At 40.7% G+C, this 14,556-nt stretch overlaps 1 protein-coding gene across 1 annotated transcript in view; it reads right to left on the reverse strand.

The window, feature by feature from the left end:
• FNDC3A (fibronectin type III domain containing 3A) overlaps window positions 1-14,556 on the reverse strand; it is an 84,211-nt gene that overhangs the window by 34,005 nt on the left and 35,650 nt on the right. The window contains exons 4-9 of the mRNA XM_048501018.1: window positions 13,046-13,280; window positions 11,165-11,422; window positions 10,580-10,638; window positions 8,909-9,057; window positions 1,741-1,800; window positions 614-752 (exon numbers count right to left, since the gene is read on the reverse strand). Of these exons, the coding sequence (XP_048356975.1) occupies window positions 614-752; window positions 1,741-1,800; window positions 8,909-9,057; window positions 10,580-10,638; window positions 11,165-11,422; window positions 13,046-13,280 (900 nt within the window). The remainder of the gene's footprint in view (window positions 1-613; window positions 753-1,740; window positions 1,801-8,908; window positions 9,058-10,579; window positions 10,639-11,164; window positions 11,423-13,045; window positions 13,281-14,556) is intronic.

The following is a 14,556-nucleotide window of genomic DNA, read 5'->3' on the forward strand; positions in this document are numbered from 1 at the left end:
CCAATCCCTGGAGAACATATCTGCTATGGAGAGTGATGAGGTCTCTCCTGTGTCCAAACCCTGCCCTCCTCAAGGCTCTACCCGCAAATTTCTAGGTATTTCCCAAACTGAAGTTGGCAACCCTAGTTCAACAAGTCAAATATCTGTGGCTATCCATCTGTGTAAACAATTAGCAAATTTTCAGAACTAGTAAATCAACTTTTGCTCTACAGTAGTGCAAGTTGAAAGCTTAGATGAAGACTGGTTCTGGTGGGTTTTCCAGGCTGTGTGGCCGTGGTCTGGTGGATCTTGTTCCTAACATTTCACCTGCATCTGTGGCTGGCATCTTCAGAGGTGTATCCCATAGGGAATATCACAGTGTGTATCACAGTGTGTAACAGGCTTCCCTCTGGGATACACCTCTGAAGATGCCAGCCAAAGATGCAGGCGAAACGTTAGAAACAAGATCCACCAGACCACGGCTGCACAGAAAACCCACCAGAACCAATTGAATCCAGCCGTGAAAGCCTTCGACAATACATTAGATGAAGACTGTATTTAAAGCACAGGAAAAAGGTGTCATTAAAAATCCACTCCTAGAATAGATTTTTTTTTAAAAAAAAAGAATGCTTACCTTCCATTGTAAAGTAAGAGAAGTTTTGGTCCGATGAATTATCATTGGGGAATTTGGAGGATCAGGTTCACAGCTCATTGTTGTAAAACATTGTGCTTCAGATGGAGTTCCTTTCATGCAATTGCATTGTGCTAGCACTCTAGGGCAGCCAAAAAAAAAGTTCTGTTATTTTTACAAGCCCAATTACACGTTGCATATAGTCTTTATTTTAAAAACTAAGAAAAACTGGAATTTCTGTCCATTTTGCTTGCCTCTGTTGTCTGAAATAAAACACACTCAAAAGTAGGAAAACTTAGCTTCCTGTTGGAAATTGTAATATCGAGGAAGAATATTACATCAAGCTCAAATAGAATATTCTAGAATAGTAATGTACTGTAACATAAAATGCTACACTAGGTATCCTAGTGAAGCATGCTAGAATTACTAGGTCAGTCAAGTATTTATTGTTTGAGCCACTGGCTATAACTATACAGAGATACATGCAGTTAAAACAGTAACTTAGTTAAAACAATAATTTAAATTAAAACAATAACTTAGTTTAACATTAAAATATAAATTATTAGTGTTTGCAATCTCTAAATTAAAATGCTCCATCAAATACGTCAGATGTTTTTGAAGCTTCTTCAGCTAGTCTAAGTTAATCTCCAGTACTTTGGAACATCAGTTCAAACAGCGCTTTAAATACTTTGCTCGTAATTTCCTATCCGCCAGGGCAAAGAGAGCCATCTTATCAGAAACATAGGAATCAATATCAGATAATAAGAAAATCAGTTTCTCATCATCGGACAAAAAAGCTGTCCTAGGTAGTATCGGCTCCAAAAACCTTTTCCTTATTTCAGGATATAAAGGACAGGAGAGTAAGCTAGAATTACTAGCATGTCTTGGGATGATTTTCACTCAGACTGCACTAATTGTGCGTGAATAATGTAAATAACTAAACTGAGGCAATATATTGTACTTTGGTACACCCCAAAAGGTTCTAACTCTGGCGATACTAATTGTGTTTTGCAAGAGGAAGAATACTGCAAATCATAATGCCTTTGAAATCACATCTGACCGTTTTTATTCATACGGGTATAAACGGAGACCTTCACTACATGCATTTTATGTAAGGGACAATAATTTACCTTGCATAATAATCGGTTGCTGGCGTGAGCTCATTTACGGTGGCGTGATTTTTTTCACCCCTGAAAGCAAAGAACGTCTTTGTTTAATAGGTGCAGAAATGTCGGCTGTGAAAATTGTGGTGTTAATATAATTGCTGCAGTGAGGTTGATAAACAGTACATATTTTTCTCCAAAAGTAATGTTATTGTGGTCTTGTGAATTCCTATAATAAAAAACAATTCCCTCAGTAATTCAGCCACAGCTGCACAATTTCCATAAGCCTTATCTCTGGTATTCTGCATTGGACAGTTGAACAGAAACAAAGATACAGAATTATATGCACCAGCCTGGCGCTCGTTCCACCCCTCTTTGCCCTCTTCCTCCGCATTCACAGCCACTACTATCACTGTTGACACCAACAAAATCCAGGGTGTTTGGGTTTTTCTTTCTAACTTATCAGGGGAAAATCATAGCGTTCTCACTACATTAAGACAATTCAAGTGGCCATCTGACTTCCTATTGCTTGTGGGGAGAGAGCATTTCAGGGACTTTTTAGACGCTAATTGAGGCCCCCACCGCAAATGCAGAATAATACACTTTCAATCCACTTTCACAATTGTTTGCAAGTGGATTTTGCTACTCTGCACAGTAAAATCCAGTTTCAAAGTGCATTGAAAGTGGATTGAAAGGGCATCATTCTACATGTGGGGAAGAGGCCTCAATTAGCATCTAGAAAGTCCCTGAAATGCTCTCTCCCCTTCCCCCAAGCAATAGGAAGCCAGATAATCTTCTCATTGTAGACACCCATTGAAGACACAATGGAACAGCCAGTCTTTCCAGCAATTAGCAAAACAAAGGATCCCTGTGTTGTTACTGAGCAGTGCTATTGCATATATTAATAACCAAAATAAGAATCATGATGGAGGCTGGACAGTAACACAGTCGAGGGAATGCAATCAGAGGTGGGATCCAACCAATTCTCACCACTTCTCTAGAAGTGGTTACTAATTTTTTCTGAGTGCCGAGAAGGGGTTACTAAAGCAACCTCCCTGCCCAATAGGGACTGGAGGTGCGTGTGTGCGGCAGCACCACTGTTTGAATCCCACCAGACACAATAACATTACTTAAAATTTTTGGATCCCACCACTGAATTCAATCCATCTCTAGTGGGGAAAGGGAAACCGCAGCTATGTTGAAAAACTGTGCCACCTGTTGTAATAGAATTTATATTTTCCAGTTATTCCTTTCTATCAATCTCTAGGGTGTTAATTTGAAGACCTTCCCTGAGTAGGATTCAAGTAGGTAGTTCAGTTAATTGAAAGCTTGCATGAACTTGTTGGAGTTGCTCTGTAAGTTAACATTGTTTTGACCAGTTCTTCTGGTCTCTGTTTTGGAACATAGAAACATTATACCACCTTGTGTGGAATCTCTGGGACATGCGCATATTGAGCAACATTTGCACCAGAAACATGATTGCCTCAGAAAAGGACTTCTGATGTAGAATCAGCTGTGGAGAATTTTATTGACATATTTTTCTCTTCCCACAGCAAATGTGGGGGATGCAGAGGAGGGTCTTCTCATAAACTGAGGCAGCATAACAAGGGAATTGCTCTCTCCCTGACTTCCACTGTTGGGCCACTTCCGGATTCATCCTCTATGTTTATCCTCCAGCTGTCCTTGAGAAATGACTCGCCAAACATCCCTTCATTCCCCAGTCTTTTGTGGTATAAAGGAATCTATGATGACTAAACCTACAGACAACAGCTTCACAAAACATGTTCTTTCCCAAACAGCATATTTCACTCAGGTTTGAAGCAATGAAGATTATAGTGCACCGGTGTCAAACTCGCGGCCCTCCAGATATTATGGACTACAGTTCCCATCATTCCCTGCCAGCTGATGCTGGCAGGGGATGATGGGAACTGTAGTCCATAACATCTGGAGGGCCACGAGTTTGACACCTATGTATATAGTGAGACACCTCTCAATCAATTGTTAATCATATACATGACAGTAGCATGCAACCCCCCCCCACCCCAACCTGGCATAAAATAAACTATTTTAAATGAATTTGCTAATTCTCCACACCACCAGCAACTATTCTCCCCAAAGCTTCACTGCTAAACACAAACCAGGACGCAATTCAAAGATGTGGCTGCGAGGTTGGTCTGTTGTAGGACAACCAAAAAGGAGTCTTGTGTTACAGACTTGTTGGAACCTAAGCTTCATGAGTAGAATTTTAGTAAGTGCATATGGCCACACACATGGATTTAGAGGGAGAAAAATGTGAGCAGAGTGACTAAAAAGCCACGAAATGCATGTATAGTTGGCAACATTTCCTTGCCAAACTCAACAGTGCATGACAAGCACAGAGAGCGTTCACAACAGCTGTTTAAGCTGTTAAGCTGGTTAATAAATAAACTCTTTTGTTAAACTCTAATTCAGCATGCAATTGTTTATTCAACAATTATCAGTGCTACAATAACTCAGTCTTTAAGTTAACTGTAAGTTATTTCCTATGCATTGTGCTGTTCAGAAACCGATTGAGTGGTTGTGTGTAAAACGGCACTCGCTTGGGAGACGAAAGAAATCTTGAAATGGCCCTGAGGTACAAGTTTTTTCTGTCAGACGTGGCATCTGACTAGAGACAAGATGTCATCAGTTGGAGGACCGTTGCTCCATTACCCAGTCCCGACACAACTAGTTCACATGTACCCTGTTTCCCCAAAAATAAGACATCCCCTGAAAATAAGATGTAGTAGAGATTTTGCAGATGTGCTAAATATAAAGCATCCCTTGAAAGTAAGACATAGCAAAGTTTTTGTTTGGAAGCAGGCCCGTCGACCAGAGCATGCAGCTGTGGAATGGAAAAATAAGACATCCCCTGGAAATAAGACATAGCGCATCTTTGGGAGCAAAAATTAATATAAGACGCTGTCTTACCAACTATTGTGCTTTTTACTGTTCATTTGAGAGATATAATACTGAAGAATGGAACAAATGGAAGTCCACAGATTACCTTGCTTTCCTTACTGATAAAACATAAACATTGCTGGAATTGATGGATCTCTCAGCCTCAGACTTCAGGAAGGGAGTCGGAAAAACACACTGGACCCTATGCATCCTTTCTACTGCTCAAATGCTATCCCCTTGATGTGCAGTTTGCTCCTCTCAGGGAATCTTATTTATTGTGGATTTTATTTGTTTTCTGGATTTATATCCCTCTCTCCCTTTCAAAGAAGGCTCAGAGCAGCTTCCAACCATTACATCAATAAAAACACATACGATATGATGGCTTAAAACTCCAACCAAGGTGGAACAATCCATTAAACATCTCCCCTGGCCCCCATAACACACAATCATACTAATACAATACAGAAAGGAAGGGAAGGGAAGGGAAAGGAGGACAGTCAAAATGGATCAAACACCGTTTCTGTCCTCAGCTATAGTCCTAATAGAACAATTCCAGCCCGTTCTCCACAACACAAATAAAGGATGTTAAAGGAAACGTTTTGGGGAGGAACTCTGCACAGCTTTTTCCCCAATATGTTTTTTTCAACTTAACCTGTTGTATTTTGAAATTTATATTTGTATTTAGCGTATTCTGAAAAAGCTAAACTAGCCGAGACGGCTTCAAGACACTTCCTGCTTGCTGTGTGGAGCTCAGGAAACGTCTTATTTCTCCCGCCAGATTTCAAAATTCTCATTTTCGTTTTTACTGCCACTCACTCTCATCATTTTCTGCCACTGTAGTGATTCTCCATGCCGCCTGCCATGTGCTGAGTGTTTCCCACAGATGCTTCCTCACCTGGCGTTGCAGCCACCCGCTATTTCAGCATTTAAAGTTCATGAATAAAGTTAGTTTTGCCTGGCAATTCTGCAAATGTGTTGTTTTTTCTGTGTTTTCAAGGGCGTCCGTGAGGCGAGCTGAGGAGACACCCGTGGGAAACACTCAGCAAATGGCAGGTGGCACAGAGATTCTCTGAAGCAGCAGAAAATGGTGGGCGTGAGAACCTTTTCCCCTGACAACACTTTATTTTTCTGCGCTATGTGGACAAAAAAAAGTGAAAATGGTTCTTTTTATAACATCTTCAAGACATTTTATTTGTGTTGAGCATAAAGGGCCTCTGTCTTACAGGGCCTGCAGAACTGAGATAGATACCGCAGGGCCCTGGTTTCATTCGACAGAGTGTTCCACCTAACTGAAGACAGCTGGACACTTTTTGGGTCAGCGATCACCAGCCCAAAACGCCGGACCAATCGGGCTAGAGGGTGCACACAGATGTAAAATAACATTGGGGAAAGGATTGTTCCAGTGGTGGGATCCAAAAATTTTAGTAACAGGTTCCCATGGTGGCAGGATTCAAACTGTGGTGAAGCGCCAATGGGGCTGGGCGGGGCACAATGGGGGCATGGCCAGGCATCCCAGGGGCGGGGCATTCCTGGGCGGGGCTGTGACAAGGATGCAGCCGCTGTGCTGGTCCTTGGGCGGGAAATGAATACACACAAGCGTTGCCACGCACCCCGGTGCACCTCCTGCTAGACTGCTTCAAGTTCTGAACGTTACTGCTGAAAAGAGGGGCATAACTACGGCAAAAATCACGTGGCAAAATCACCAATTAGTACCCCCTCTCGGCACACACCTGCTGGATCCCACCTCTGGATTGTTCCCTGTGGGACCCCACACACCAATGAACGGGGTGATGAGGTTGTCTCCCCACGTGCGACCCCCTGTCCCCAACCCGGGAGAAAGGAGACCAGCCATTGAGGCTGTCTCCTTTATACCAATGTCGGCAAGGCAGTGAGTCAAAAGGTCATGAGTGACTACGCCAAACGCTGCTGTGTGATTGAGAAACACCAGAAGTGCTGGCCCGCCTTGGCCCAGTTGTCTCTGGATGTCGTCCTTTCAGTTGACATCTTCTCTCTCTCTTTCTCCTCCATCTTGCAACCATGAGAGCAGAACATGTTTCCTGCATCTCCGTTCTTAGGTAGACTAGATTAGAATCCTGTCTCCATCCTGTCTGGAATGGAGTTCCTTACAATGAAGGGCACATATTAGTTTTCCAAGATAAAAAGGCTTCTTGTGTAACTGTGGATAATTCCACTGCGCCATGTACCTTGAGCATTCTGCTATTCTATCAAAAAACTATACATTAGTGGAATTTCTGAGCTATTAACACTATTGTGTTGAAAATAATTATTTTGAAGCTATCTTAAAGGTGACAGGAACGCTGAAGGCGTTGGTAGGAAAAGTAAGTGCAGAAGACAGGGTTGCCTGTTGCAGAATGCAATTCCCTGGAATAAACTGGAGGCACAGTCGTACACACTGGGAACAGACATGCTGGTTGTTGGAGAGTATATCCAGTGGCCAGCGGAAGGCCTGTTACCAAGAGCAAGAATATGCAGACTTGGGACTCTGCCGCAACACCATGATAGCAAAAACACCACAGGAAGCAGTCACTCTTCTGTGAAGTGAATTTTATCTATAGTGCAGCTATATACAATACTATTTACCGAATTATGGAACAAACGGATAGCATGCTTCGCTCAACTCATTAAACCCTACCAAGACATGCTATCACACCTGTTCAGACATTTATACAAGTACTGACCAATGAGCACAAATGGCCACTAACCTTGATAGCTTTAAAAAGGGCTTGGACAGATTTATGGAGGAGAAGTCGATCTATGGCTACCAATCTTGATCCTCCTTGATCTCAGATTGCAAATGCCTTAGCAGACTAGGTGCTCAGGAGCAGCAGCAGCAGCAGAAGGCCATTGCTTTCACATCCTGCACGTGAGCTCCCAAAGGCACCTGGTGGGCCACTGCGAGTAGCAGAATGCTGGACTAGATGGACTCTGGTCTGATCCAGCAGGCTAGTTCTTATGTTCTTGTGTTCTTAAAATCATGCACTGGCATGATGTTGAAGTGCCCCACACCCAATTTCTAGCCATTTTTCTCCTGCCAGATTGTAAAGTGCTGGTGAGGGCTGAGGGAAATTCCTGTGTGATGTCTTCTGCTATAGCTGAAGCCCTGGGAACCCTATTGGAGGACTGAACACTCAAGCAAAGGGTCTCTATTATTTAGAACTTCTTCCATTGTTTAAAAATTTTTTTGCCACATCCAGAGGCAATTTAGAATTTTTGCCATTTAGAATTTTCGCCACATCCAGACTGAATATTAGCACCAGGAGAAAGCATTTTATCCTCTGCCTTTATGCCCTGTTTCTTGGCCCTTCGGAGGAAGTGGTTTACCACTGTGTGAAACAGGATTATTGGACTAGCTAGACCAGTGATGGCGAACCTTTTTGAGACCAAGTGCCCAAACTGCAACCCATAACTCACTTATTTATTGCAAAGTGCCAACAAGGCAATTTAAGCTGAATACTGAGGTTTTAGTTTAGGAAAACCGGTTGGCTCTGAGCCATGTGTTACTCGGGAGTAAGCTTGGTGGCAGTCGGTGGCTTTGAAGCCCCTGGGCAACTCTTCGAACAGGTGAATCACGACCCTAGGAGGGTTTACTCAGAAGCAAGCCCCATTGCCAGCAACCAAGCTTACTCCCAGGTAAAGGACTGCGATTTAGTTCTTCGCATGAAAATCAGTGGGGTTTAACAGCGCTTAACAGGGTTACCTACACTGCCTCCCCAAAACGAGGTCTTAGGTTTAATGCTAATAATCGAGCCCAGTGGCCCAGGCCAGCCTAATGTGTGTGTGTGTGTGGGGGGACTCTGTTTGCGCGTGCCCACAGAGAGGGCTCTGAGTGCCACCTCTGGCACCCGTGCCATAGGTTCGCCACCACTGAGCTAGACCATTGGCTTCATCCAACAGGGCTCTTCATGCATTGGTTCATTTCCTGAAAGAACAATTGAGAATATCGGACTCTGCCAGAAAATCAAACCCAGACAGAGCTCCAATAAGTTATTTTTACAAACACGTTTTAAATGTGCATCTTCTATTATTTTATTCTTTTTAAAAAGCTTCTTTGAACAGATGCCTAGAGAAGTGGGGCCATGCATAAATAAGCTAAGCAAGACAAATAAATGATTACTTTGAAATACTTCATCTTCATTCAAACGTAGGGCAATAAAGTCAACCTTTTTTTTTTTTTGCAGGCAATGTTTTGATTGGGTTTTTTTTTCCAAATTAAAATAACTTAAGGCAGCCGTGGCTTCACGAAGATAATACCTACATATAAACGGATGTGTACTTTCCGTCCTTTCCACCTTTAGAAATCAACACTTCATAAGCATAGGCCTGTGATTTGTCTTTGTCTCCACTGACAATTTCGCAGGGAGGGGACCATGTGAGCTCCGCCGACCTTGCCTGGACATCTTTGATCTGCCAAAAAATAACACGTGAGTTGTATGCTCATGCAAAAAGCAAGCTGCCTGAATAAATAAAAACACAAATGTTGCTAAGAATTATTCAGCCATTTCCCCATATTTGTTGCACAGTGAATCTTACTTTACTGAGCAATGCTAAAGATTCTTTTTCCTCTTACTGAATTTGGCACATAGTATAAAATACAATGAAAAAGCTAAGAAGTCTTCGTTGTAGCCAAAGAACATAACTGTGCAAAAAGAGCCGCCTAGTGGTATAATATATTCGGTAAACTGACTACTGTTGATTGTTAGTCTTTCTTTTCTTTTCTTTGTGAAACAATCTGAACACAAAGGAGAAAGTAGGAAAATAAGTAGGGGAACACGTTTTTGCAATTATTTATGTATTTATTTTTATTTATTGTTTCGATTTATAAACCGCCCCATCCCCTGGGGGCTCTGGGCGGTGAACAACATTCACATATACAATTAATTAAATCGATAACAACAATATAATACTAAAAACCATTAAAAACTACTTAAAAACAGCGGTTAGCATCATAATAGGTGCCCTTTGAGTTATCAAAACTCAAAGGCAGCCTCAAGTCTAGAGATTCCGGATCAATACTTCCCACTAAAACTTCAGAGGATATATCACAGACATTTCTTAATAGACCACTTATAGCCCCATCCAAAGGGGCGGGGGAATCCACTACTGGGAACGGTGCAGGGTTGCGCGAATGGATTTGCCTTCTTCTCTTCATGCAATATGAGCTTTTGGGGAGGCTGGCCGCTGAGTTCCGCCCCTCTCTGATGCCCATGTACTACCTGTTTATCTTTGGAAATTTGCTGGCCCCCTCCTGGGGTTGGGACTGGATGCCATCTATCAATTTGAGGTGGGGAGGTATTGTTGCTACTGTTTTTAACTGGATTTTAATGATGTTATTCGATTTGTTTGTAAACTGTTATTTGTTGTCTTTTGTTTAATTTGTACACCGCTCTGAGTCCTTAATGATGATAATGATAATAATAATAATAATAATAATAATAATAATAATAATAATAATAATAATAATAATTGTTATTATTATTATTATTATTATTATTATTATTATTATTATTATTATTATTATTATTGACAGCAGAATTGATGAGAAGCAACTGGAAAAACTTACACGATACGAGGATTTAAGGATTGAACTACAAAGACTCTGGCACAAACCAGTAAAGGTGGTCCCAGTGGTGATCGGCACACTGGGTGCAGTGCCTAAAGACCTTGGACGGCACTTAAAAACAATCAGCACTGACAAAATCACCATATGTCAGCTGCAAAAGGCCACCCTACTTGGCTCTGCACGCATTATTCGTCGATACATCACACAGTCCTAGATGCTTGGGACGTCTCCGACGTGTGATGTAATACAAAATCCAGCATATTGATCTTGTTTGCTGTGTATAACTGTTTTTGTATCATCATCATCATCATCATCATCATCATCATCATCATCATCATCTTTTTAGGTTAAGCGTCAGATTCTTACCATAGGCTTGCCGATGTTAGAGAGAAGCACTTCAAATGCTTTTGTTTCTTCATCCTTTTCTTTAAAAAGAACCCCCCACCCCAAGAGACCAATGAATATTTTTCAGTACTCCCACAGTAGACTAACTTTTAAAATCTCTACAATCAATACTTCTGTCAAAACTGGTAAACCAAAAAGGGACTGCTTAGGACGACTGCTGCACAAAACAAAGCGAGTGTACAATGAGATAGGTACATTTAAATATCAATAATAGCTCTACTGAAACAGAAGTTGGAAATCCCTTACTGAGGTGACTTCACTGTCCATATATTCAATCATTAGGATACATTATATTCTAATCTATTCCATTTGAATTTTTAAAAAAACATTGCTCTTCTCACAGTCTCCATCTTTTGATCTCTTAGTTAAGTCAAGTCAAGTCCAACATCTATTTATATATAACATATTTTCCCTTACAACTACAGGATAAAGCAGCGAATAAATATCCTTTTAGTGAATCAATGGTTTATCCCAAACATTTCATTTCCTGAGATTCTCCAACCCATGACTAGGCAGAATCAATGTTAATTGTGGATTCTCGCTTACCTTCTGCATCATGGTCTTTTTCTTCTCCCACGTAGTTACTCCTTGCATATCCTAGACTTATCTCACTTGAATCTTTTCCAGTTGCAAATCCATTGTATCCATTGGTGGGAGAAATACATTTTTGAGGCGACGAGGAAGGACTGTTTAATTTATCATTCTGTGTACTCTGACGATCTTTTAACTTTTTCTGTAATCGTTCGTGAGTTTTACTAGATCGCTCATCTCTAAAAGGAGACCTTCCATGGATTGATACTGTATCTAAAATAAAACCCCAAAATAAGATAAAGAACATTTAAGCAGGTCAAGTTTTCCAGGGTGACGGTTGGCTGGCCGTTTATCAACAGATACAACCAGATATCATCAACATACTGATGACTATCCAATCCAAAATGCTATACCAGCTGGGTCAGAGGTCACACATAGATGTTAAAAAGCATTGGGGAAAAGATTGTTCCTTGAGGAACCCCACACAAATGAGTGGTATGATGAGGTTCTGTCTCCCAATGCTACCCTCGGTTCCCAACCCTGGAAGAAGAAGACCAGCCATTACAAAGCTAAGCTCCTAATACAAGCATCAGCAAGGTGATGGGTCAAAAGATCATAGTCAACCAGGTCAAATGCTGCTGTCAGATTGAGAGAAATCAACAGTACTGACTCATCATGATCCAGCTGCCCCCAAGATGGTCTGTGAGAGTGACCAATGCCATCAGGTTGGAAGCGGGACTGAAATGGGTCCGAACCCAATCAATTATCTAAGAACACCTGAAGCTTCTTTGCTGCCATGCTCCCAACTACCTTACCCAGAAATGGTACATGCGAAACATGGCGGCAGTTGGCTAGATCTAGTGATGTGTTTTTTCAAGAGGGGACGTACCACCGCCTCTTTCAGCTCCACCAGAAATTTAGCCCCACTGGTTAGTAGTAGGGACGTTACTCCTGGAAATTCCCCATTCCCCATTGAAACCAACATCGGGTTGATTTCTCTTATGACTTCCACGATGAAATACTCTGAAGTCAGCTTTTTAAATAACATACGAGACCACTATGAATTTGATGTTGCAAATCTCCATCAAAAGATAAAATTCTTTAACAGCGCACCCAGACCTATTTGCCTCCGAATGGTATCAACTTCTCAAATCAAAAATTTACTCAATAGGTTTATTACTGGAAGATCTCTGTATGCTGACACCCAGAGAAATTTTCCAAACCTTGAAAAGTAAACTTCTAGAACAGGAATATCATATCTTGTTGGGGCAAGCAAATAAATCATGCTCACCCCTCTCTGTCGGAATAATACCGGAACAGGGGCACATAGCCAAATATCTTGAATTATTAACTGAACCCCAACAGAGATGGATTATCACAAGGGCCAGATCCAATACCTTCCCATCGGCCATTACAAAGAGGGTGCAGCTACTTATCCATACCTCTCCTCAGGGATCCCGGGTTTTGTCCACACTGTAAAAATCAAGTGGAGACTCTTGCTCACATTATTCTTGACTGTCCGAGATATGTGGGCATTAGGAATTTCTCTCCCAGGCTGGCCCTAGACAAATCTGAACGTGACTCTGACTGTTCTGTTGTGGAGCTTCTGTTAAACAACACAGATGTCATGCTCTTGGAAAAAGTAGCAAAATTTCTTTTACAAGTGACAGAACTTTCTAAGTAATGTATACTGCTATATAGTCTTCCTGTCTGCGCTTTGAATGTACTCTTGATTTGTATTTCAAAAATGTCTGTCAATGCTCTAGAACCTATTTTTAAATTCCAAATAAAGGTTGTTGTTGTTGATAAAATTCTCTGCTGCAGAGTTTTATGACCTGTAATTAAAGGCTGGGTTTAAAGTTAGAGCTGATGTGTGAAAGAACGGAAGTTACTGACCTGAATCGCCATATACCCGGGTAATGTGATATTGTGGAATAAACTGAGTAGTCATATCACCAGATCCGGTTACTGGTGAGTATAAGCGATGAAGTGAAGAAGGGATCATGGTTGGAAGAGGGATGAAAGGCAAGGGGGGGAGCGGAGGCTGCTGTATCACTGCTTGATTTCCCAGAGGAAATTCTGCCGTTTGGGGAAGCACTAAGACCCGCTGAACACCATTGTCTTCAATAACCTGTGGACCGAAGGAACACACACTTTTCAAAGATGGGAAAACTCAATGTCTGCAGAGCGAGCTTTGAAGAAACATGTCTGTCTCAGAGCCCTCAAAAATAAAATTGGATTCTGTGGTATAAATAACATAGACGAGACGACACAGTCATAAACAGATTAAATCCGGCACAGTTACCCTGGTTTTCTGGCAAAGAGAAAAAAGTGCTACAGGTTTCAGAATTAGAAATTACAACTCTAACAATAAGAAATTGTAAGAGACAAGGACTTAAAATTTACTTGCTGTACTAGACTGAAAGAAAATTACTACAAAATGATGTTCAGGTGGTACCTTTGTCCAAGCAAACTAGCACTAATGTATAAAGGGGTCTCGCCCTTATGCTGGAAGTGTCGCAAAGAAAAGGGGTCATTGATTCACATTTGGTGGAATTGTAAAATAATCAAAAAATTCTGGTCGGAAATATACCAAAATATTAAGTTAATATTAGGAATAGACATAGGCTTTAGTCCAGAACTATTTTTGTTAAATATGATAGATGATAAACTCCAGAAAAACTGTAAAATCCTGTTATGATATATGATTACGGCAGCTAGGATTTTGATTGCGCGAAACTGGAAGAAGACAATCCCACCCCAGATGCAAGATTGGACCTCACTTTTAACTGAATTTGCATCAATGGACAAACTTTCGGGCATAATAAGAAAGAAGAACATAGAAACCATTTTGAAGACTTGGAAACCATTTAATGATTTTCTTCAATCAGAAACTGAAACAAAAAAAAATGTTGATTTACCTTCAATGTTAGATAATAATTAATTAAGGATTTACAAATTGAATAGTAAAATATAAATGAGACTGTGATTAATAAGGATAAGGTCCCTAATCGGAAGTCCATTTTCTTTTCTCCCTTTTTCTCTGTTTCCTTTTTTTCTTTTCTCTCTCTCTTTTTTTCTTTTTTTCTTTTTTCTTTTATTATTAACTTTCACTTTTAAAAAAAAACACATTTTTTTCCTTAAAAATTTTTTTAAGGTGTTGGTGGGGTTGTATACTCTTCTTTTTTATAGATTGTAAGTAAAGGCAGAAACAAATTGTTGAATGAAATGCAATGTAATGTTTATTTTTGAATTATCTAATAAAATTAAAAATTATTACAAAAAAACCCATTAAATTGTAAGAGACAGGAATGATTTTCTTTGCAATGTGAATTTAATTAGAACATTTATATCCCTCCTTTCCTTGTGGCTCAAGGCGGCTTAAAATAGCAATTAAGTTAAAATCA

This window comes from Sphaerodactylus townsendi, linkage group LG01, assembly GCF_021028975.2.
Source record: "Sphaerodactylus townsendi isolate TG3544 linkage group LG01, MPM_Stown_v2.3, whole genome shotgun sequence".
Taxonomy (NCBI): Eukaryota; Metazoa; Chordata; class Lepidosauria; order Squamata; family Sphaerodactylidae; genus Sphaerodactylus; species Sphaerodactylus townsendi.